Source organism: Lissotriton vulgaris, chromosome 1_1 (genome assembly GCF_964263255.1).
Source record: "Lissotriton vulgaris chromosome 1_1, aLisVul1.2, whole genome shotgun sequence".
Taxonomy (NCBI): domain Eukaryota; kingdom Metazoa; phylum Chordata; class Amphibia; order Caudata; family Salamandridae; genus Lissotriton; species Lissotriton vulgaris.
Window position 1 is genome coordinate 349,038,116 of NC_141685.1, and position 27,032 is coordinate 349,065,147.

General features: G+C 42.5%; 1 protein-coding gene across 1 annotated transcript in view; it reads right to left on the minus strand.

Moving 5' to 3' along the window:
- LOC147747165 (cytosolic carboxypeptidase 6-like) overlaps nt 1-27,032 on the minus strand; it is a 2,097,334-nt gene that overhangs the window by 549,040 nt on the left and 1,521,262 nt on the right. The window contains exon 5 of the mRNA XM_086936177.1: nt 14,240-14,402. Coding sequence (XP_086792303.1) covers nt 14,240-14,402 — 163 coding nt within the window. The remainder of the gene's footprint in view (nt 1-14,239; nt 14,403-27,032) is intronic.

Consider the following 27,032-nt stretch of genomic DNA (forward strand, 5'->3'; position numbering starts at 1 on the left):
CTGCTCTTGTCAAGTTGTTCAGCTTTCTCTTGTACTGAATTTTATTCATGTCAGCTTTCACCAAAATCTCAAACGTATCTAAACTCTTGTGAGATACCGGTGCCATGAAATTACTTTTAGGTTTAAATTGTCTCTCTGTATCGTCCGTTGTGTCAGGACGTATGGTTTTCAAATGACCCTAAACAACTCTCCCCCTTTTTTTGTAGATTTTTCAGTACGCAAAAATACTCAGGTAACCTTATTTCCTTAGAACAATTCCACAGCTTTTATTTAAAATAAAATTCCCCTTTTCAATCGCAAAATATTTTTCTCTAGATATATTGCTGCCAACTGACCGGAACAAATTAACAAGGGACCTTGTGTCTCCCCATATTCGTGGTAAGAATTGATTAAACCAATAAATACTAGAAAATCAGAAACCTTCGTAAGCACCAAAAGTAATAAAATGTTCTTGTTCTTTTTCTTTCAAAACAGACCCCCGACGAAGGGGCTACAGTCCCGAAATGCATTGGGTTTTTATTTTCGCTTGGGAAATGTGATTTTTTTTAATTCAAAATGTTATAATGATGAAGTAATTGCTGATCTTGTAAGCAATCATGTATGAGTCTAAACAATAATTGTGATGTTCATTTTTTTGAAATGTTGATAAGAATAAACTAAATGAACTATAGGAGAATTTGTACCTCAGTAGTGCGTGTTAGAGTCCTGGTGGCTTGTTACACCAGGCCACATATATTCTTTAGCTATTGGGCAGGCACTGATCTGACACAGCACACATATCGAACAAATATTCAAAATAGTATAAACCGAGTGCAGGACCCTTCTTCATTCATTCTTAAGTTTGTTTTAAGACAAACTTAAGACAGACTTAAGACAGACTTAAGAAAGACTTAAGACCAGTCTGTCTTAAGTTTGTCTTAATTCTGTCTTCAGTCTGTCTTAAGACAAACTTAAGACAAAATCCTAACTTCTGTGAATACCATAAGTAGTAAGTTTAGGATTTAGTCTTAAGTTAGTTCTGTGAATCGGGCCCACAGTGAGGGACTGTCTTGACTACAGCTGATCGGACAAAATACAACAGGCAAGGAAACCCCCCCTATCCCCTGTTACTGTGCCAGATAATCCATGGTCCAAACTAGCCCTTGACATAATCAGTCCCCTCAACCTCAAGTCCTGGAAGGAACAATTCATTCTGGTCATGGTGGGTGGTCTATAAGTGTGTGCACCAGATGAACACAAAGGTACTGATAAGCTTCCTGAGGGATGTATTCTTTGAGGAAGGGATCCCGGACATCCTGGTAACCAATAATGGGGTGCAGTTTACATCGGAAAACATGACTGAATTCCTATCAGAAATTGGCATCACCCATCACAAAACTGCCCTATATTGTCCCCGTGCCAACGGGTTGGTGGAACGCATGAACCGCCTACTAAAAGTGTGTCAACAGCATGCAGAGATCTTAGGCATCTCGGCTGAAGACACTTTGCAAGACACACTTTGGGCCTATCGTACAACCCCTAACTTGGTCACAATGGGTGTCCCCCTTGAGTTCATTGAAGGGTAGGGTTCCCAAAACCAGACTCTCACCTCCTCTAAAAAGACAGAGCACCTGTGCTGTGAATCATGACAAGATTAGTAACTAAGTGGCCGATCACCAAGCCAAGTATAAGGTCAGGTATGATGTAACTAAACATGTAAAATCTCGCACCGTCAGAGAAGGTGATTGGATCAGCGTGGACCTTCCTAACCCACGCAGAAGAGAGGCCACAAGATTCTCAGAACCCATGAAGGTAATCAAGGTGGGAAGAAATGTAGTTCAGCTTGAATATGGTCAAACCTGGAGCATGGACAGAATTGTTCCTCATAGGGAAGTATCGGTCCCTCAAGTCGATGCTCAAAGGCGTGGAAATGCAAACGTTGCTCCTAGGAGATCCTTAAGGCCTACTTCTGCGCCTAGGTGGACAAAGGATTACTGTTTTACAGGAGACAGGGTTGGAAAAGGGTTTATATGGTGGCGGTGTCTGCTAGACACCGCCATCCATATTAGGATGCAGGCAGAGGGTGCCTCAACGCCGCCACGGAAAGGCATGTGGTCTTCTGGTTTAGGGGCCCGTTGCGGTCCCCCAGGATGATGGGGGGTGGCGGAGGCACATGGGGGGTATCATGTGCATGCACAACATGGCAGGCACCGCGCGGTGCCTGCCACGTTGTGCATGCACATTCACAACATGCATTTTTAGCATTGTGGCGGGCGGTGCTCAGGTCACCGCCCTTCACAATGTTAAAAATGCAGGATGCGCCCGCCACTGTGGTGGGCGCATCCTAATTCCCCCCACGTGACCCCCGCCCTACGGCGGGCGGTCCCGTTTTGTCGCCCATCATCCTAATGACCCCCCTAGAGTGGTAACGTTGTGAATTAATAACAAAAAGTGTGGAGCACCTGAACTCCATCTTGATGGAATCAAAGCTTTAAAACTGAGAGCATTTTCTACAGAGGAGACTGCAGCATGCGTACAAAATGGGGGGGTTTATTTTTGTCATAGAAATTATGGTTAATGCTCTAGAAACATAAAGTAGGGACACATTTTATTCTATGAGTTTTCAAACATCTTCACCATCCGTTTCAGGAAAACGTTCTGTCATGCAGACTCAAAAGTACTTTTAACACCAGCAGATATCGGAGTTAAAGAAAGTCGTCTGCATAAGTACAGCATCCCCTTTCCATATCTGTCAATTCAGCCTACCCATCTTCTAAGTCGCATAATAGCTCACTAATTTTAAAATATTAACAGTGTAGTATACAGAAATATATATATACATATATTCCCTAAGTATATGCATATAGCTTATAGCTTGAGGTAAAAATATTGATCCCATCTCAATACCTGCATTTCTAAACTATACAGAGACATTTAACATACTCCTCATGGGGCCCGATTCACAGAACAAGCTTAAGACAAAATCCTAAACTTACTACCATTTTGGTATTCACAGAAGGCACTTACTCATTTTGGTATTCACAGAAGTTAGGAGTCCTACCTTTAGGACTCCTAAATGCCTTCTGTGAATACCGCAGGTCTTAAAGTTAGGATATCTCTCAGTTTAGGAGTAGTTAAGTTAGGACTCCTAACTTTAGGACTCCTAAACTGAGAAGAATCCTAACTTTAAGACTTTCGGTATTCACAGAAGGCATTTAGGAGTCCTAAAGTTAGGACTCCTAACTTTAGGACTCCTAAATTGAGAAAAATCCTAACGTTAAGAATTTTGGTATTCACAGAAGGCATTTAGGAGTCCTAACTTTACTACTCCTAAACTGAGAAAAATCCTAACTTTAATACTTTCGGTATTCACAGAAGTCATTTAGGAGTCCTAAAGTTAGGACTCCTTACTTCTGTGAATACCGAAATGAGTAAGTGCCTTCGGTGAATACCAAAATGAGTAAGTGCATTCTGTGAATACCAAAATAGTAGTAAGTTTAGGATTTTTTCTTAAGTAAGTTCTGTGAATCGGGCCCCATTTTCTTTCAATACATTTGCCTGCTCACATATGAGTTAATCCTTCTGCTTGTTAGCTAGCCCACGAACCAGTCTACATTTCTGGCCTTTTGGTGTGATGTCTTCCCGTCTCTTGGTCTGCCAGCTTGTCTATTCAGACAGCATTTCCAACAATCTGTCCTTCAATCAAATTGCCTATCCCTCTGCCTCCGACATGTTCAACAAAGCGTATTTCTCCTGTAAGTAATTCTGCAGATGCATCTTTGGATTTTTTTTTTGTTTCTCTGCTCTTCCACCGAGGATTCGTTGCTTTCTGGTTGCATTATTGATATTTGGCAGCATCATCACATCGCAATCACTTTCCACATCAAACATTTGTAGCTGATTTCTTTTAGGAGTAATATCAAAGCAATTGTAATGATGGCTAAAAGCTTGACATCACTAAACATGCTTACAAAAATATATTTTGGCCTGGAAATTGTAGGTGGAAAGACGAAGAAAGTAACTTTTAGAAACAGCAGCAATAGAAAGTGGCAGTTTTTTTTAATATGAAATATGAAACCATTTACGCATTTCTTTCGAATTCAATCGTGTCCACCATAAATATGTATGGCCATAACCTTCTCCTAGGAGAATGAGACATTCGGGCGCTGGTACTTCTGTGCTTATCCTAGCTAACAGAAGTGTAGATTCAATGCTTCACAAATATTGGGATGGAATGCTGACAGAATTATCAGCTGACGGAATCCAAACCTGTGCACAGCTGCTACATCTGGATTATAAGTGCTTAGTATGACTTGGAGTACCCTCTCAGTGCTCCTGCTAATCATCATTCAAATGGTTTGAGTAGTATTTAGTGGTAGAAAATCAATTTCTAGTTGGATATTCTATTTTCCTAGCACCCTAACTATGCAGACAAAGCTGCCACAGAATGTCTCCTGCATGCAATAACAATTCCCAAAAGGATCCCACTTTCTGAATACTTTATTTTTATCCACAGCCACTACCCTAGAATATTATAGAAATCATGAACAAATAAACATCAGTAAATCTACAAAGACAGATCAGACAGTACATAAGCTCAAGCAAACGTAAACTAGCAAAACACATGACTTAATCATCATAGGTCAGGAAAATGACAGAAGGAGCTCAGCAGAACGACAAGGAAGTTAGTATATGAAAAGCTGCCGAACGCTACCCACACTTCTAACCAAAATCCCATACAATCCCACACAATTCTATACAGTTCTTGTGATCCTTCTTATTTGTACAATATAGTTATATATAAAAACATAAGAGAATTACTAAATGCATACGTTGGGCTGGTGCAGTCTTGTAAAAGAGGTAGGGAAAAAGCTAGATAAAGAACACCTGTAAGATATCCCTGGATCATATGAGTGGCACGAATTCCTTTCGAGGTAACTTTGAATATTTTGAAATAAAACCATATTAAAGCATTGATTAGCATGCTAACTATTGCTGCAAAAGATCTACTATTTCCTATTTAAAATCTGTATACATTCATGCATTCACATTGCATGTGCATGAAATTTGCTCAGGAAATAACCCCTTTATTCATTTTTATTCATACATACAAACAAATATTCATCTAATTAGCATAGGTTTTTTTTTTTGCCCACTAACTCAGATTCCTAAGCACAAAGTGACTTTATCTTAGAAGTTTATCGTATATCACCAAATGCAGAATTTATGGGAGTCCATACATGCCCTGACCGTTGGAAGCGCCAATACGATGCAGTGATATTTCTCCTTGTAAAATGAGTGGTGCCTAATGAGATTGAAGCCCTTTAATAACGTTTTAGCTGTGGATTGGGCATTTGAATAGTGGAATGGAGAGATGTAGCAGATACGCATTTAACAGTACTTTTCTAATTCAGATTAATCACTGCAAATATCATTTTTTGTTGTGATTGGCTGAGAGGGAAAAAGCACACATCACAGTTCCATGACTATACCATTGGGGCCGACAAACCACACTGCAGCTCATAAATAATCCATGACTGGACTTAATGTCACACAAGCGTCTCACTGTATAAATAACAACTTTCATTGTCTTACTCCCTGAAAGTTTAGTACTACCACCAATCGCCCAATTCAACTACAATCAGCTGTGAAGGCTTTAAAGAACCCCATGAGGAAAAAAAAACACCCTCAGTCCCACGTAAACCAGAGGAAAATAATGGAATAATCTTCTTGCCGGAGATAGTCAATAAATGTATCTGCAGCATGTATCCATAAGGGTAAGGTCAATTCACCACATAATCTTTGTTTGAGTTGTACTACAAACCCTGAATACATTTGCTACAAGCTTGCAACCATTTTTAAATGACTTCCAATAGTAGCATTATTCTGAGTAAATCCCATTTTGTTTCTCAAGGAACTATAAAATATTTTAAAAAAATAGCCTGACACCATTGTAGTCTGCAATAGATCAATGTACAGTTAAGAACAAAAATGTGTACTCATTCCACTGATCACGGTAAAGTCGAATTGCTGCGAAATTGATTTCAATAGAAATGGTCAGAGTCTATCGATTCATAAGAACAATGAATGTTCACCAAACAATTAATCAAATATGGAACAAAGCAATGTCATATCAAAAAGTGTGCTTATGCTATTTATTCATTAATTCAGCACAATATAGATCAGGTACCTGGTTCACTTCCATAAGTACCTAAACACAAGAGGTATCTTTACATGCAGACACAGAAAATACAATATTCAATTACGTCATTGAATCATATGTACGTCAGTGGGTATTACTCTCATATTGAATACACCGCTTATGAGCTTCATATAGAAAAAAAAACATTTTACATCAATTGTTTACATGAATATCGCGCTCAAAGTGATAGAGATAGGGGAACAGTTAGGTGGGATAGGTGTGATAGGAAACACGTGAGGACTGGGTAAAGGTGGTTGTGACTAAAAACAATCACAGTGGGATAAAATAAACCCTTTACAGTCTGTAATTCGATCTGAAGTTCCAATGTACACATATGCATAGGATTCGTGTTACTCTGTTGATTAATCCTATGGACTGGACAGTACGGGAGCGCTTCAGCAGAGGCCCTTACGTGGCCATCATGGGTTACTTTCTTTCGTGATGGTTGCTCCACCTTCGTTGGGATTAAAAGCCTTCCATCCAAAAGGTGGTTTCTCTCTTGCAAAGTTCACGGTTAATACATCGATTGTGTGCTCATGATTCTCGCACCACACACGATTCGTTACGTTTTGACAGCAGTGGCTGTCTATCAATTGCTCCTTGCTCGTTTGCCGGCCGTGTCTGAGCAACCATCACGAAAGAAAGTAACCCATGATGGCCACTTAAGGGCCTCTGCTGAAGCGCTCCCGTACTGTCCAGTCCTGATGAAGACCCCACTATGAGGATCAAACCTACCCTTTAAACCAGGGGGTCGAATTGTAGACCATACCACAACCAATCTCCAATCATAGGATTAATCAACAGAGTAACACGAATCCTATGCATATGTGTACTTGGAACTTCAGATCGAATTACAGACTGTAAAGGGTTTATTTTATCCCACTGTGATTGTTTTTAGTCACAACCACCTTTACCCAGTCCTCACGTGTTTCCTATCACACCTATCCCACCTAACTGTTCCCCTATCTCTATCACTTTGAGCGCGATATACAAGAGAAGAATTCACCACGGTGAAAGCAGACGGAGCTCAACTGGTAACAGAGAGGAGCACCAAGTTTGTGAGGTATTGGGGTCCCGGGACATTCCTAAGTTCGGCAAGTCCTCTCCACCGTACTGTTTGAGGCATGCAAGTCAGAGGGGCGACTCCTTAATAGCTAAGTTTATATTGCCTACACCACCTACACTGCCCACCTTGCCCAGTAAAGATAAACAGGAGGTCAAAATTAAAGAAATAGGGAAAATAATTAAAACTCCTAGAAACATCAAAAATAAATCAGTTAAATAGGGCAGGAAACGTGGGGTAGAGCAAGAACTTGGAGCAGTACAAGAACCCAAAGTTCCGGAGTTTAGAGCAGGTAATACAGATACAAACAAAGGACCCCTGGACATAAAAGATACATCAGTTAAAGGTTCAGAGGGCGACATTAAAAAAAACTCCTCTCCCTATCGGAGTACAAAGGGAAGAGTGCTAAAAGTTCCAGAAAGAGAGGCTTACCTGCAGATAAGTTAGAGTAACCCCATCATTGAGATCATATTTTAAAGTTCTCCCTCAGGTATTAGATGTAGTAAGATGTAGTAAAACAGGGAGAAGCCCTTAGGGAAGTCTCCAAGCAGGCAGGGTTAGTAAAGCAGCCTCCTTTTCATTTTGGTATGGATTCAGGAGTCCCTTCACCTTTGACCTTTGTTCCCTCACTCATCCCCTCGCTTCATTCTAACTCTTCCTCTGACCCCACTTTGTGTATACCTTCAAATCTCTCTAAGTTAGCTGAGCAACAAGCAGAGCAACAAGCCAAGCACTTTAATTCGCTAAAGGAGTCTGAAATTTTAGAAACTCCAGAGGATAGCATGGCAATGAGTGCAGGGGAGCCAGCAAAACACAGTGGAGGGATCAATACGGTGGTTGTGGAATCAGTAGATGTCTGTAGTGTAAACAACAAGGGATGGGAAACCCCGGGGGGAGAATACCCTTCGGGAGGACCTTTGGAGTCTCTTTTCTTCACAATAGCATCAGTTATTAAAAAAAGGGCTTGCAGTTTCGGAATCGAACCAGGGAGAGATTAGACTTTTTTGTGAATCACTTGAGAAGAAACTGGACATCTTAAGCTCAAGGAGGGTGGTCTTAGAGAATTCGGTGGAAGAACTCAAAGAAGATCTGGGAGCAGTTAAAGCCGGTATTTCTACACTCAAAAAGGATGAAGCTACCCTCTGCAATAGAGTAGAATTGTTGGAGAATAATTCTAGACGTAATAACTTGCGCCTCTTAAATATTCCAGTAGGGAAAGAGGCCGAGGATCTCAAATCTTTTACTGGGACCCACATTAAAGACGCAGTTCAGATTGAAGAATCAGAGGATGAGCTGAAGAGGGACATACAAAGAATTCATAGAGACCCTTTCAGGAGACACCCGAACTGAACAAAACCTAGGAAAACTCTAATCAATTTTTTGACCTTTTTTTCCTTAAAAAAGAAAATTCGAACAGCGGCCCTCAAACTGAAATCATTGAAACCGAGAGATTTTACTTTTGAGATCAGGTCACACCTCTCACGCACCACTTTAGATCGACACTGGGAGTTGGGGAAAAAATGGAAGATTTAAAGAAATTAGGGACAGCCGTCCAATTTAAATTCCCAGCACAATTGAAAATCATGTTTAATAACAAAATGTATTTTGTGAGATCGGTGCAGGAAGCCGACGAGCTCCTGGAAAACCTAAAATAATTATCTCTGCATCGCTTTTAGGTATAAAAATGTAGGTCTTTCCATATTGGCTGACTAAGCCATTCTGTGAATGACATGATTTTATATATACATCTTTAGAAACAGTAAAAAGTAAATGTGGAGCAGATCAGAGCATACCAGCAGGCAGAATCCACTCTTGTCCAGGTAAATGGGGGTTGGGTTCTCCAGGGTGGATTGGGAGGGTGTCAGGGGTGGGTTAGGGGGAGCACGGGTGAGGGAGCAGAGGAGTAAAAAAGAAAAAAGAGAGAAAAACTCATTCGCCTTTTAACTTAGCTGTTGCTTATTAGCTACTGTTTTTGGTTTGGTGTCGAGACTTTGTAGGATGGGGTAAAGTAAACCCAGTTTTTTAATCCTACATGAGAACACTACAATGTTTGTCTTAGAATGTAAACGGCCTCAGAGTTAAAAGTAGGAGGGATAACATTCTCCACTATCTGAAAGATTCACCTGCACAGATAATTATCCTACAGGAAACCCACATCCTAAAAGAAGAAGTCAGTTAGATCTCGGGAAGCTCAGGTGGGTGGATCACTGTTTCTGCTCTTGTCAAACGGCTAATGTTAGGGGTGCTGCGATCTTAGTAAAAAAACAAGGGAACGCCAGCCTTCAGGAAGTTAGGACAGATACAAGTGGTAGGTGGGTTATAGCCAATATTTCTGTGGAAAGTACACTCATCACAGTAGTTGGCTATTATGGCCCTAATCAGGACGATCCGTCAACATTAAAAACCATCTTTTTAAATCATTTGGAGTTCCCCGATACGACAATCTTTGTGGGGGACTTCAATATAGTATTGAATCCAAAATTGGGTAAATCCCCAAAAGGTAGGGCCAACATCTCATCCAAATCTAGAGTACATTTAAATACGATGATGAAGCGAAATGCTATATGTGATATATGGAGAGAAAGATCTGGCTCTCAGTTGGGAGTATTGTTCTTTAATAGAAAATATAGACATAAATCAAGGATCGACTATATTTTAATCAGTAATGATTTAAGAGGTAACATCAAAAATATAGGCTATTTGACTCCCCATTTATCAGACCATGCGGCTGTCTGGATGGATTTGGACCTAGCAGGGAAAGAACAGCAGAGGGTATGGACATTCGATCGCACACTCCTTTTAGACGATGCTGTAACTGGATATCTTGCCCAGCAGACAACTTTTTTAGATATAAATATAGGATCGGCAGATCCTATAGTACTATGGGACGCCTTGAAGTCCTTTCTGAGAGGCCTAGTTACAAATAAAACGTCTTATATAAACAGGCAGTACAGGGAGGAAATTGTATCCATTACGCGTCAAATGAAGGAGTTGGAGAAGAGGATTAATAACAAAACTGATCTAGATCAAGAACTCCGTCAGACCTTCGTTGTAAAACTCGAATCCCTGAAAGCCTTATTGGATAATACAATTCAGACCAGAATTTCCAATAGGTGGGAGGTGATCAAGCTCGCCCATTTTGAATATGGAGAGGGGGCCGGAAGATTATTAGCCTGGAAGGCCAAAACAGATAGAGTTTGGAACCATATTAAACAAATGTATAACGCACATACTATTATACCAACAATTAAGGAAGAGGAAATAGGAGAAGCCTTCCATGCTTACTTCAAGGAGTTATAAGATGAGGATAACGATACAGATAGTACATCTATTCAGGAATGGCTAAGTTCGATTCAGTTAACTACCTTAGAATCTATCCAACAAGAAAACCTAGAAGTTGAAATAACACAACAAGAAGTTAGGAAGGCACTCCTCGATTGTAAAACAGGCAAGGCTACAGGGCCAGATGGCCTCCCGGCTGAACTATATTAAAATCTGGATGAGGCGATAATCACTTTTATGACTGATATATTTAGTAAAAGTCTAGTTGACGGAGTCAAACCATCTACTGCGAGGGGGGAAGCTAACATCACTTTAATCCTAAAACCAGGCAACCCATTACAAAATGTGGGCCATATAGACCCATTTGTCTGTAAATCTCAGATTATAAAGTATTTTCCAAGATATTGACCAACAGATTAGGGGTAGTAGCGGGGAACTTGCTTCATACTGACCAAAAGGGTTTTATAAAAGGCAGGAATCTTTTTGACCTAACGCACGACCTTATAGGTGCGATTGACTTCACTTAAAAAAAAATTCTTCCCTTGGCAGCAATGACGTTAGAAGCAACTAAAACATTTGACAGAGTCAACTGGAACTATCTTGCTGCCATTCTTGAGAAGTTGAATTTTGGGCCAAGATTCCATCGAACCATCTGCCTTATATATAATGATCCCGTGGCCAGGTTGGTGGTAAATGGCAGATTGACCAGACCATTTAAAATTAAAAGAGGAACTAGAAAGGGCTGCACCCTCTCCCCCCTCCTCTTTGACTTGTATATAGAGCCTTTTGCTCAGTGTCTTAGGGAGGAGACAGCTATTTCACCATTTAAGAGTGGAACATGGAAGAGGAATGTAGCCTTGTATGCTGACAATATTCTTATTCTTTCGTCAGATTTAGAGTCTTCTTTTCCTCAGGTCATTAATTTAGCTAGAGATTTCAGCTGAGTCTCTGGCTATGAGTTCAATGCAGAAAAGACCGATATTATGACTTGGAACCTGCCGGAGTGCCGATACCACACCAAAAACGAGATGCGGTACTTAGGAGTTAAAATTGTCTCGGAGACAGATTTGATAGCTAATGTAAACCTCTTGAATATCTTAAAAAAAAGTCAAAAAGTAATGAAATCCTGGGCCCACCTTCCACTGTCTATCTTGGGAAGAGTTAATCTGATAAAAATGACAATCTAACCAAAAGTAACTTTTTTATTTAACACCATCCCATTACATTTTGAGAAACTAATAGTTGATAAGTTTCAGCAATCTATCAATTCGTTTGTGTGGGCCTATAAAGCTACTAGAAAATCTTGAAAAAAGCTAAGACAGAGATGAGAAAAAGGTGGTCTTGCACTCCCAGATATTCAATTTTATACTTGTGCCTTCCAGTTAACACATTCAAGAATGTTCTTAAAATCCCCAGATTCATCAGGAAGAGGTCAAATGTTGTTGGTCATGTTACAACAATTGGGGCTTCCACACGAAGGTTTCCTTTTTAAATATGGGGACAAAAAGTTCTTTAAGAGGGTAAGACTGAAAGTCCTATGGGGCGCAGCTCAAATATGGGCTAGAATCAAATAACTAACGGGTCTTGAATACTAATCAAGGTTAGCTCCACTGTGGGATAGCCCGGGAACACCAAGTTGCCTTATAGATATGCTGGCTGTTCCTCTAAAAACAGCAGGGTTATTAATAAGGGGGGACCTAGCTGTGGAAGGATCGCTCTTGCCTTGGGTTGCACTAAATGATAAATTGGAGGAGGGCATGTCTAGATTTAAATATCTGCAATTAAAGAGCTGGTCCCAGAATCTTAAAAATCCGTTAGGGCAGGGGAACACTCTGAAAGAACATCTGGTTAATAAGCCAGCAAGGAAGAAAAAGATATCATTATTTTATTGGGCAATTGAAGAGGCCATAGATGGGGATATTAGATTAGCTGGGGAGTTCCGGGAGGAATCCATCCCAGAGACAGACTGGGTAGAACTGTGACAAACTTCTTACAACATTCAGTTCTCAGTCGTAAAACCAGCTTGCTGAGAAGAAACCACTATTTTACCTCACATAGGGCTTATCTTTCCCCGGCGAGGCTCTCTAAAATGTCCAATGGCCCACCTGCTAGATGTAAAAAATCCAATATGGAAAACGTCCCAGATACACATATGTTTTGGGCTTGCCCATCCCTCTCCGAATTCTGGGAAAAAGTTGGAAACTCCTTAAAGTCTATTTTGGGACATCCAGTACAAATTTCCCTCAGGCTTAATATTTTTGGTATAATAAGTGATATCACTGGCTTTAATAGAGGTTTTTTATTTTTTGCCACATTATTAGGCAGACGGGAAATAGGCAAGAGATGGGTTGGGTCTCTACCCCCCACACATTCAGACTGGCTATCTGCCTTATATAAAACTTCAAAGACCGACATGGCTAGACAGAAGAATTCTAAGAAGAGAGCCATTTGGGATTGTTTGTTAAACTGGACTTCAGTTTAAATAGCCCTTTTTTTCAGGTTGCTGTTTTTTGTTTTTTGATTAGAATATATATATATCTTTTTATCCTATGATTAAGCCTCATGGGAAGCTCTCAGACTGTGCTGGGTCTTGCCTCTACCTTATGGGCCCCAGTTTTTCGATCTAAGGTAGGCCCTCAGCAACAGTCTTGGGTTCTAAGAAATCAGAAGAGAGCACGACCACCCTCTCAATAACAGCGGGAGGTCAGCAACTGTAAGGAAGTTGGTATGCTACTGGTAGGTGGGTGACGAAGGGAGAGAAAGACTACCCCAAGGCCTACTTCTCTTAATTGAGTAACAGTGGCGACCTTCTGATCTCTAAGTTAGCTGTGGTTGGAGGCGAATGAGGAAAATAAAAAAAACTGGTTCCTTGCTGATACATCTTAGTGCAACGGCAGTTGTGGCAGTGAGTATAGCAATATATATATCACCTGGAACTAAGACTGATGCAGCTAAACCACCTTTAATACTGCCACAAAAACACATAATAATAACTACACAAATGTGTAACTGTTGAGATTGGTAAAAGTAGGTTTATACTCTATTCAGAGCCATATCACAAACTTATTCTATCATTCCAATGGTGTATTCCCGGGATATTGAGGCAGTAATCTTGATGGCAGCAAATTTCATGAGCACAAGATCGAGGGATAAAATATTAAAAGGTGAGTCCGTACAGATTTTCTATACACACCTCCACATACATGTACCTTCACAATATACACCTCTACAAGGTGCATAGATGTGGAGTTGAGAATAGTAAATCAATACTTCCTCTATCTGCACGTACCTTTTGATATTTTGTTCCCCGATGTTCTGTCCTAAATGTTTGTGTACCTGAAATGTGCTAGCCTAGATATTCTAAAGTTCAATCCATTCCTATCAGTCTTATGAAATTCGTTGTTCAGCAAAGCACAACCCCTGCCTACGAGAGAGGATGAGCCTGATAAGAGTGTTTCCATTAGTGTTTATCTCTCTGTAGTAAACGAGACATAAGACACTGCCATGGCAATCAATTTAAGCTAGTCTTACGGCATATGCAACAATAGACATGTTGTACAAACTTGCCATTTAAAAAAACGCCTTTTAATTGATAAGTGTCTCTATCAATGTAACGATTGTTTTGAGACAGTAAGATAAGTCTATTGCATACCTCAAATATCCACTTCAGATTCCTTACCGACAACTGGAAATAGTAAGGTTGTAAAGGATACACGCTTCTTCTGTGTAAGGGATAGCAGTGGTTGTTCCACCCATCACAAAACTGTAGAAAGAGACTTCGAGGGTGTAGCAGTATGACGAGTCATCCAACAGGCCCCCAAGGAAGCGCCTCCCCGTTCCAGCCTTTACGTTGTCTCGGTTGAATGATGTCCTGGACTGCAAAAAAGACGACAAAAGCGAATCAGCAAATTCTATTTTGTAATTTGAAATATTGTCTTGTAAAATAATTGATGGCAATAAAAACGCATTTAAAGATATGCCCTATCTGAACAAGACAGCATTGTTTGGTTCTGTAGCTTGGAATGGATGACACAGGTACTGCCTTGAACTGCATCTAAGATGTTGATGTGACAGCATGATCATGGTATATGCGGGAGGTATATCACGCTGCGTGAGATTACCAAGTATGCACCCTATACAGTTAAAAATCATCTTACTTAAATCATTCTGTTTTGTGTGCCTCCATTCTGAGACACCAAGACTAAAGCTGCCCATTATTGGTGTCTTGACTATCCCATGGCCCAAATACCTTAGATTTTTTCTAAGTCTCAGCTTTGTTTGATGATGTTGCAGGGATAATTCCCTTCTTGCTCTTTGCATCCCTGAAACAGCATGGGTACATGGGAGAACAGGTCCATATGTAGGCGCCTCCAGGCAAGCAGGCCCAGAAACAGTATTTTGCTCTTCTATGCTTTCCAAGTCTAGTTATAGTGCTAGTGTAGGGAAGCTTTACTTACAGTGAATACAAACCAGTGTGCTATCAGCCATGAAAAACATCCACACTAAAACCAGTTTTCTTTTGTAGAAGGTCTTGTTGCAGTGGTGCAAGCAAACCCAGAATCCCCTGCTTCTGGGTATTGTTCAAGATGGCAGGGCCCCCGTGTCAGTGTGTGGAACCTTGATTTCCCACCCTTACAGACTTGTGATGAGGACAAGCCCCCTCTGATATAAGGGAAGTCACTTTGGCTTGGATCAGGCTACCTTCAGAGGCCTTCCTCATATCAAGTTATATTTACCACGAACCAGCCATCACTAGGGGCCTAGCCTGCCCTTCGTGATGACAACTTCACTAGCTGTCCTGTTGCCTTCTAATCATTCCACGATGAGTCAGGGTAAAGACCCACAATTATCTCATTTCTACATTCTTGCTCAACGACTGCTGGCCCATTGTGTTTCCAAGTTACTACTTAGGTTTGACTTACCTATAAAAAGTAGATTTTTCACATTACATATTCCGACTGTCATTTTTGCTATCAGTCTTCCAAGAATACATTGGGAGTCCTGAAGTTATAGTTTTAAAGCAATACATGTGAATTGTATAAGATCTAACTGCAGCCCCATGTGACATGTTACTTTCATCTTACTTTGATAAGTTCCCTGCTGCTGAAGGTGGGGCCACTTAAATGCAGGGCAACAGAAAAGGATCTTGTATCGACCATGAATCACATACATCAATAATTAAGAAATACCAACACTTTCTTGTGTCTGATTAATGCTTTACAATTAGTTTAATATTCTTTATATAGCAGAACATAACCTATTTAAAACTGATTTGAAACAATTTGTGTACAAAGTATTCCATAATTTTACAACTCAACATCAAGGGCGACTATTTAAGGAAATGTCTCAAAATGTAATAATTCATACACTTATTACGGCAAATGAACATATAAAGTAAGCGATGGATCTACTAAATTTTGAGTGTTCCCTATGCTTGAATCCTTAGACTTTATATCATAGTGCCATTGATATCCCCGTAACCTTAAGTGTGTGTAGATCATGTAATCTTAAAATATTAGCAGTGCATAAACAATATGAGCGGTTTGAAATGTTTACAATGAAATATTTTCTACCATAACAAATACAGTTGAAATGGTTTTAAAATACAAATTGAATTAATTTGTGTGTTATGGCTTAAAATCCACACCGCTCTGAGAGTGAGCAAGTGTGGCTCATATGTTTTGTTTAAACCTACCCCATTTTTCCTTTAATAATTTTCGATTCTTTGATTACATGTTTCTCATCACAATTGTCATATGCGTAATTGTGCAACTAGACTTACCGGTATTTGAAACCATTCATAAAAATAACAGTTTACTAGTATCTCCACACAACGTAGCTTTCCATTTCAATCACACATTGGTGTGGGTAGTATATCTATATGAATTTAATGATTTCAGGTTTTAAGAGTTATGAAAGCTATCTCCACAGTACCCATAGGCAAAATATATCAATAAGTACACTTTCTTGTTCTCAGAGGAGCTGATGTGTGGTGAGGTCTCTGCTTTGGCGATGTTGACTATTTGAAAGAATTTAAAAGGAATACATTAAAAATACCAATGTCAGCCCTACCCTATTACGTCATTCCTAGGCAACAGGCACCCATTATTCCCGTTGTGAATGAAAGACAATTACCGTTAATCAGACTCTGATGATGCTGGTCATGTGATGGGTCACTCTCTAACAAAAGAGATGGAACCCCAAAGCCCAAAAGGGTAGGGTACCAGAAGACAAATTTTAAAACACAGAGGCACACGTGAAAAGCTCTGTATTAAGATTTCAAGAGACCGGTGTCGGCTGTGACAGAGGGACTACTAAGTAGCCCGATATCACGCTTAGTAAGCCCTAAGCGCCTGAAAGTGTTTGCGCCTGGAATTTTTTGCGTTATATAAAAGAACATATGAAGATTTCTGCTGCGTGATGCTAGATTGAAATTAGAGCGGCATTCAAGGAAGATCTGAGTTAGGACTACGCCCTATAGAAAGCAAGATAGCCGTTTTTGTGGCTTCTACACGATTATCCCGATATATAGGAAGTGTCCGTTGTCTCCGTAAGAGATATTTTTAAACAATATTGTGTGGGATTCAACTATTGTTTCCTGAAGAAGGTGTTGGCTTTCAAACATTGTGCCCACCGAAACGCGTTGATGCACTTTTTTTGTCTGAGTTGAAGTACCCTACGTTCTAGTGATAACAACTCTGGTGAAAGGAATTATATCAAATATCAGAGTATGATTACATGTGCCACTAATGTACTTACCTCATGCTAATTGGATTCATCAACTCCTTTGGCTTTTTGTGTCCCACTTGTGTACTGTAATGAGTTTTTATTATGTATACATTTTGTTAATGAAGAATTGTGTTTAATATTTTACTATATTTGATGTCAAGAGAATATAGGGCCCGATTCACAGAACTAACTTAAGACAAAGTCCTAAACTTACTACTTTTGGTATTCACAGAAGTTAGGATTTTGTCTTAAGACAGACTTAAGTTAAGATTCTGTTTTAAGTCTGTCTTAAGTCTGTCTTAAGACAAACTTAAGACAAAATCCTAACTTCTGTGAATACCAAAAGTAGTAAGTTTAGGATTTTGTCTTAAGTTAGTTCTGTGAATCGGGCCCTTAAGCTTTATTTAATATTCTTGTGATTTAATAAATTGTCTCTTTTTAATTAATCTTTCCTTCTTGCTCCTGTATGAATGAGCCGTATGGTCAGTAAGTGTGTTTAACATATAAAGTTGCACCCAAAAGGGAATCTTTATTTGACAACATGTGATGGGTCAAACAGAGTTTACGTCATCTAAAATATGTCAATAACCTTCTTGATGCTCCAGTGTTTCCTCAATAAGTGGTAAAGCAAGTAATTGTGCCATCATGCCTATACCACAGTAGCTTAATTATGAAACATATGCCTCTGTAATTCTTAAAATCTCTTTTTAGAGTTTGTTTATGATTTTGTCCTAGCCTGATGAATCTCTGATTGCACTGTTTCTTAAAAGAGGCAACCTATTGCCAACATTTGTATGGAAGGGTATACTTAGAATTTTCCTTTGGCAAGTACGCTGATTCCCAGCGAAGAGCCTTTTTTATGCACAATCCATCACATCCTGCAGCACTCTATATAATAATATGTAAGGTGCTTTTTAATTCAAGCTTACAGTTAGCTACCAAATGTTTTCTGATAAAAGTATGCTTTAGGTTTGAGTCTATAAATCCAATTGTTGTATTGCTGGTAGTTATTGGGTTTCTAGTTGGTTGTATGTCAGTACAACGCATGCTTTTCTATTCCAACTCCAGTCCCCGTGGATAGTAGGAAAGGTGTTGGATAGAAAATTAAACTATTCCCTATCCAACAGCCCCTCCAGCGAAAGTCGCTGTAACGACTTTCGCTGTAATCCCCGCGTTGTAATGGTAGTGCGGGGTAATAGGTGCATCGTAAAGGATGTTCCCCCTCGCGTTGGCAGAGATTTGCACCTTGTCCAGCAGTACCACAATCCTAGAATGGGAAAGTCAGATACACAACCTAAACCAACCTGTCGTCATCCTCTGGTAGCTTGGCACAGATCAGTCAGGTTTAATGTAAGAGGCAATGTGTAAAGTATTTGTGCAACACTTACATTACATGAAAAAGGGTGAAAACACCACAAAACGATTCCACACCAGTTTAGAAAAATAGAAAATAGTTATCTGAGTAAAAGAAGACTGAAATGACAAAATTCCAATAAGTAGAACTTGAGATATACATTTGTAAGAGTCAAACCCCAAAACAGTGCTTAGAAGGTAATAGCGCTAAAAGGTTACTTGAGGTCTAGCAAGACCAGAGTAAAATCCAAAGTTCCAGGCTGACCGAGAAGGACCCATTCATTGCCCACTAAAAAATCAGCTTGGATGGAGCAGGCGGCGGCAATGAAGACTCGATGCGCTGGTTCCGATTCACACCGTCGGGTTGATGCGTTGAAGTTAATCCTCCCAGTCGGGACCTTGGAACAGTGCTGCATCATTGTCTAACCTTACAGTGAGGTCCCACATTATTGTTGAGCCTCGCAGGGATGTTCTTTAATAGCTATTACGTTGGTGTCAAAGGACACAGCTGCAGAACACACTTCTGAGGCCCATGAAGGGAGGGGCACCTTAGGCACAGAAGGCAGAGTCCAGCAGCTGAAGCAGAGTTGAAGGAAGTCTTCAATGGCTCAGACTTCAAGAACAGGGGGCAAGCCAGTAAGCCCTTGAAAATTGGGTTTCAAGCATGTACTCACTCCCAAGCAAGTAGCAGCATGCAGCAGGACAAAACAGCAGATCAGGAAGCAAAGTGGCAATCCTTCCTGAAGCCCAGCATCTCTTCTTCCTGGCAGAATATCCCTTGTTCCAGCAAAGATCTAAGTTGGTGGTGTCAGAGGTCCAGTACTTATACCAAAATGTAGTTTTGAAGTGGGGGAGATCACAGGGTCCCTGCCTTTCCTGCCAAGACCCATTACACGGGGTATGCAGCTCTTTGTGTGGGAACAGGCACATCCCTATTCAGGGGAAAGTGTCAGCTCCTCCCTCCCATCAACTTCAGTGTGGTGATGGATCATTCAGATGCAAATGCCATGTCCTAGTCCCTTTGTGTGACTGTCTATAGGGAATGCACACAGCCCAGCTGCCACCCAAAGCAGACGTGTATTCAGAGACAGGCAGAGGCACAGAATGATTAAACTAAAATATGCCAACTTTCTAAAAGTGCAGTTTTCAGGCTTGCAATTTAAAATCCAGCTTCACCATAAGTTAAGATTTAAAATTGTGAGTCCACAGACACCAAACTCCAAATCTCTATCTTTTCCTAAATGGAAATTGCATTTAAATTATGTTTTAAGGCAATCCCAATGTTAATCTATGGGAAAGATAAGCCTTGCAGTAGTGAAAAAACTAAGTAAGCAATTTTTCACAACCACAATATGTAAAACTCAAAAGTACATGTCCTACCTTTTAACCCGTTTACTGCAGCCCCGATTTTCCCGCAGTGCGGCACTTCCGCAAAACGGGCGGGGCCGCGTCGGCCATTGGCCGACAGCAGCACTGGGGAGGTAGTGCTGCCGTCGGCCAATGGCCGACGGCAGCAAGGAAGGGGTTAAATACCCTGCACTCTGCTCATAGGGCTGCCTAGGAACTATGTTAGGGGTGAATTATCTGTAATAAAAGGGAAGGTTTGGACCTGGAAGTAGGCTAACTGGCCATGCCTAAATGGAAGTTCAAAACTGCACACACAGGCTCCGCAGTGGAAGGACTGAATGTTTGAAGGACTACTGAGTGGGTGGTAGAATCAGTGCTGTAGGCATTTAATTTACAGGACCTGGGCACATATAGTGCAGTTTCATAGGGACATATAATTAAATTAAATGTGCCAATTGTGGATAAACCGATGTTACCATGTTTTGAGTAGAGCACACATGCACTTTAGCACTGGTTAGCAGAGGAAAAGTGATATGAATCCCATAGCCAGCAAAAATGAAGTCAGCAAAACAGGAGATCAGAATGCAAAAAGTCAGAAACAAAGCCAAGGATCCCAGGTCTGGCCTGGGGGCACTAGAGGGCCGGTGAACAAGATGGCCGCACCTTAGGGAGGCTCAGTTAGCCTGGGAGCAACATCCAACAGTAAATCGTCAGCAACAAACCCTGAAGTCACAGCTGTAGCCGTGTGAACATATGGGCATCTACAACAGCTCCAGAATTTATTTTGGAATGTTGCCTGGATGTAGAGAGAGGTGTAGAAGCAACGTGAGCGCCCACTGAGCAAAATGGCGCTGAGCAACTCTCAGATAAATCTGCTACCCGGGAAGTGCGGCGGCTGCCCGCGGAAATACACAGACTCCCTCCAAGGTACAGGTGAGAGGGAGACGCGAGTCATTAATGAGACTGTGGCCAGCCGGGGAAATTCACCCTTAACCTAGCTGCTCGGGCGCCACGCATGAGCTGCTGTCCAGCCCGGCCGCAAAGAACTCGCCTGTGCGGTCGGCTGAGGTCTTGGGCCCGCGCCTCTCCACAACCCCATACCCTGCAAAGCATCTCTCAATCTCCTGAGCTCCAGATTGGAGGCCGACTTTTGGTTAATAACGCACGCGTCAGGTGGGGCCCGGCCGGGGGGACCTGCTGCGAGGGCCGCTCCCGCAAATCGGACTAGGCCGCGCAGAGAATAACATAGCGGCACGGAGCTGCCAATTTCAAGGCACCTACAAGTGAGGGGCTCGGGGCAGGGGCTCATGGCCACAAAAAACATGGAACAGGCTAGGGGAGCTAAATATTGCTGACAGCAGGAAGATACTTGCTGCTACTATAACCTCGCTCACCACCCGGCTCGATAGATCGCGATTTGAGACCTGAGGCCTTGTGGGTGGGGGGAGGGGGGGGGCAGTACTGGCCTTGAAATCCTGTACTGGTGGGCAACCTCTAGGCTACCGTACTAATTGGCGCGAGCTGCAACTTGCTGGTCCTGGTGACTCTTGGCGCCTTTTGATAAACCACGCCCTGGGCCTGGAGGCCAGTGTCCGCCCAGCGTGTGAACCACTCCTAAAACTGCTACTGAGCCTACCAGGGGGGACCGCCTGGACATCCAGATCTAATTGCAGGAGAGACCTGATCCAGACTCCGCTACTGAGCTCACTTGGACTATCGCATTATCTCACCTAGCGGGTCCTGGAGGGCACATAGGGCAGGCAGTCTAAACTACCTTTCTCTGCCCAGAAAACCGCTATGGAAGAGCCAGAAGATATGGCATCCCAGAAGGAGGCAGAGGCTCCAGCATCGACGGCCTCCCAAGAATCGGACATAAAGGCACTGCTGCTAATTATGCGTACTAGCCTCACATCCATTGAAACAAAAATGGACGCCATGAATATGCATATAGATCTAATCACCCTAAAACTAGACAAGCACGATGGCCGGCCCGTAGAGGCGGAGCAACGTATCTTGACTGTGGAGGATACCTCAGTAGCCATTAGCGAAAAAATCCTTGGAATGGAGAAATTACTCAAAGTCATAGCCACCAAAAATGAGGACTTAGAGGTGTGATCACTTAGGAATAGCCTACAAATAATGGGGATTCCGGAGTCTACATCCACCTGGTGCATAGTGGACTATGGCGAGAGGCTGCTGCTTGGCCTTTTTGGCGCTGAGGCTTTCTCCAGTGTCCTAATCGTGGAGAGAGCGCACTGCTTCCTGGATTCGAGGCCGCCGCTGGGTCGCCCCAGACCTATCCTGGTGCGGCTACTAAATTATAAAGACATGGATACGGCGCTGCGATTAGCAAGAGAAAAATTGGACATGTGCTTCGAGGGAAACAAAATCTCGATCTACCCGTATTTCACCTTAATGGTGCAAGACGCACGGAAAAAGTTTCTCTCCGTCAAGAAGAAGCTGCAATAGGGTGGCATACAGTACTCCATGCTATACCTGCAAGGCTGCGAGTGACCCACAGAGGCAAAGCTAACATTTTCACCGACCCGCAGAAGGCCCAAGACTTCCTAAAAAGTACCCTGAAATGCTCCACTCTGCCCTGAGATGATGGACAGGGTTCAGGTCGATGATCCCCAGACCCTGCTGAGGTATGAGGGTAACAAGCCTTCACGAACTAACTGTACCGGTTGCTGGTAAGGCAGTGTGAACTGCGGAGCTGCACAATGAAGTGCACTAATGATAGACTTCAGACACTCAGTGTAAATGTATATCATCATCCTGTACACAGCTATATATAGCTGTGTTTAATTGTGAACTAACAATAATGATCTCCCAGGCTTCCTCACTACCACGAGGTGTGCTGAAGGCCCCTCTGGCGTACATCCCCAGAGGGAAGGCCCCCAAGGTTTATTGATGTTGCTTTTAGTTTTATAACATAGCTCCTGTTAGTTTGGCCCATGATGGGCGCCTATTCCAGTTTGGTGTTCATTGGGGAGGGTGGGTGTACATTCCCCTGTGGGGTAGAGTTACAGGTGTGGGTGGTGGGAGGGATTAGCTATTAGATATTGTTTCAAAGAAAGATATTGCACTACATTGAATATAAGAGGTATGATTGCAAATGCACAATGTTGATGGCATGCTACAAACATGTAAAGGTTATAAGATACACATACACCCTGTGGGGAACACAAGCAGGATGACGGGCTCCAAGGAAACAGCTAGGATGCCAGCAATTAACTGCCTGACATGGAATGTGTGGGGCCTGGAGACCCACGCAAATATAGGCTAGTGTTGGGGTACCTAGATAGCCATCAGATCTAACTGGCCATGATGCAGGAAACGCACCTTAGCCCTCGCACAACCACCACGTTTTGCAAAAGATGGGCAGTGCATACCTGTTTCTCATCCTATTCCACATACGCCTGGGGTACGGGCATACTTATTAAAGAAGGAATAGGGTAGCTGCAAGACATGCAAGGCTGCTATAGTATTATATGGGGTAGACTTGTTGGTCATACAGTCGCACTAGTATGTTGTTATGCACCCAACATCGATGACAAAGGGTTCTTTACCAATCTCTGGGGGTGCATTTTAGAAATAGGATCCACATACATATTATGGGGCGGTGATTTTAACCTGATGCTCAATCCCATGATGGATCGAGATCCCATACACACTCACTCGCACAACCAGGCGTCCAAAAACCTTGCGAATAATATTGTAGACAATCAACTATTTGACCCATGGAGAATCCTCCATCCAGGGGCAAGACGGCACATGCGTCTCCAGTGTACAGTCTAGCTGGTCCAGACTTGATATTTGGCTCCTCTCTGCTGGTCTCAGCACATGGCTTAGAGAGGCTACACACTTGGCCCGGACATTGTCCGACTACTCCTGGATGCTACTGAAGCTAATCCCATCAGGTAATATCTCCCCATATCAATCGTGGAGTTGTTGCCATTCGCTCTCTTGGACATGGCGTTCTGTGAGGAAATATGGCAGGAGGTCGAGGAGTTCTTCCCTCACAATGTAGACAGAGTAGCAGCAATGGCAGTTGTTTGGGAAAGCTTTACGGTCACGATGAAGGGGCTATGCATAGCCAAGAGTGGAGGGATTCTATAATCCATTAGGGGCACACTACATAAACTAGAGACGGACATCAAACAAGTCGAAGATGAACTGGCCACCACATCAGATCGCCAAATCAATGTGAGACTTAAGGAATTCCTTACAGAATATACAGAAGAAGCGGAATGTGAATCAAAATTCTGCTCAAAGTCAACGTGGCCCGTGCCTTTGAGAAGGGGGAACAACCGGGTAAGGCACTGGCTGAAGCCACCAGGAACTCCAGGTTTGCCTATCAAGTAATGGAGATTGTGGATCAAGGTGACATTCGGCACACAGACATCAAAGAGATCCTTGAAACCTTCTCCAACCATTATTCCTCATTATATTGGTCCAGGGAACATGACACGCCTGATATAGCATCATATTTTGCAGATACTGCCCTTGTTTGGATAAACGACTCCAACAGGGAATTTCTATCCGCAGAGATTGAAGAAGATGAAATACGCGTGGCCATTATGGGGTTGAAATCGGGCAGAGTTCCGGGGTCCGATGGCCTGCCTGTCAAATTCTATAAAGTTGACCAACTGGTCCCCATACTTAAAAGTGTGTTCGAGGAGGCACTGGAGGTTGGCATTCTCCCCCCAATGATGCAAAAGGCCAAGATAATATTACTGCTCAAACCGGGCAAAGATGCCGACAATTGTGACGCATACAGGCCGCTGTCGCTAATTAATTGTGATACTAAGATTCTGGGGAAGGTTATAGCCAATAGGCTATCCCTACTGATGGAAAGCCTGGTCCTACCTGATCAGGCCGGGTTCATTCCAGGAAGGGCCACCTCGCATAACTTGAGAACTACATTTGCATTGCTTCATGATATCGACCCTGATGAATCCGTTGCAGGAATATTCCTGGACGCTACTAAAGCGTTTGATTCCCTTGAATGGGGATATATGTTTGCTATTTTGGGCAGAATGGGCCTCCCTAACCAGTTTCTGGGGTGGATAAAGCTATTGTATGCCAGGTCCGAGGCCATTGTGCAGGTAAACGGGCAATATTCGCATCTGATTGCTATCACAAGGGGCACACAGCAGGGTTCCCAGCTACTGTTCTCTCTTTCAATAGAACCACTAGCAGCCAAAATTAGGCAACACCATAGGGAATATGCCATCCCATACCCTTCTTGCCAGATCTTGATATCGCTTTATGCTGACGATATCACCCTCTTCCTACAAGACCCAACCATCAGCCTGAATCTGATTCTACTGGGAGTGCATATGATTTGGACAACTCTTCGGGAATTAAGCTAAATTGGGCTAAATCCCAGATATTCCCACTCACCCCCAATACCTCGCGGTTTACCCCCGACTTCCCGCTAAGCTGGTGTGATCAGGATTAAGTACAGAGAGGTCACTGTCCGGGACAACTATGGCACAGCAATTGAAACTATCCAATCCAGGATAGATCATGGATACGGCTACCACTGTCCTTGGCTGGGAGAGTGGCGCTAAGGAAAATGAATATCCTCCCTAAGATGCTTTATTTATTTGTTAATATACCTTACTGTCCGGGCCGACATTTTTCTAACACTATCTGATCCCTACTTATTAAATTGGAATGGAGTGGTAAACAACCCAGGGTGGGATGGAAAGTCCTAACACAACCCTTCGCAAGAGGAGGGTTTGAAGTGCCTGATATGGAGCTATATTACCTAAGTGTGCAGGCGCACTTCGCTACCTATTGGATCTACCTCCCCCTATATGCTGCACTTTGCTGTCGAGTAAGAATATATGTGGCCCACGCCTCTAAATTCCTTCTAAGGGAGCACGTTTCCTGGCGAAGGAGTCAAATATCACACTATTAACTGCAACAATTATGCATGGCAGCAATTATCAAACGTACTAGGTAAACCAGAATTATACTCTCCTCTCATGACACTATTGCACTTACCCAAAGCGCCAGTCACTCAAGAGTTTGCATGCCGGGAAATGCTCCGGAAACGTAATCTCAATGTGTGGCAAGACCTCTATCAAGAGGGACAATTTAAAAGACAGCAGAAACTACTACCCGGAGAAGGAACCACACCATTGTTATGTTATTATAATTTATAACGCGCACAGATACTCATGAGTGTCCCGGCGCGGAGCCACAGGTTAGAGAGAAGAGAGGGGACTGAAAGGGAGGAGAACAGAAAGCCAAATTAGACAAACAAGTGGGTCTTCTGTTTCCGTTTAAACAGTGCTGTGTCCTGGATGGAGCAAAGTTCAAGGGGGAGTGCGTTCCAGGCGGAGCTGGCCTTCACAGTAAAGGAGCTACCTCCAAGCAGCTGAAGCTTGTAACGAGGAATTCGGGCCAAGCGAAGGGACTGAGAGTGAAGCACTTGCACGTGCAGGAAGATAAAAGGAAAAGCGTCTGCAGGTATACAGGGCCAAGCTTATGGAGGGCACGGTGGGCCAAAACCAGAACTTTAAACCTGACTCTGTGCGCCACAGGGAGCCAGTGGAGAGAATGCAAATGATGTTGTACACTGATCCTAGACGAGATGCCTAACAGCAGACTAGCCACTGTGTTCTGCACAACCTGGAGTCGCTTTAACAAATAGTCCGGGATGCCAATGTAAACAGCGTTCGCATAATCCAAGCGAGACAAGATCAAGGCGCAGACTACCGTCTCTTTCGCTGCTTGCGGTAGCAGTTGGAAGAAACTCCTCAGGGTTTTAAAGAGACCAAAGCAGCAACCAGTCAGTTTGTTAATGTGTGTTGAAAAAGAAAGGGACTCATCTAACAACACCCCCAAATGTTTAGCAGGCTGACCCGTGGAGGATGGCAGCAATGAGTCTGGAGGCCACAAGAGTTGGCGAAAGTTAGATGGAAATTTGCCAAAGAGCAGAATCTCAGATTTTCGTTCTTTGCATTTCAGCTGGGCATCCGCCAGCCAGCTGAAAACTGCAGCGAGACAGTGCTGAGCCGTTGTAACAGAAAGCGAGTTCCTATCCCAGGTAAAAAGCAA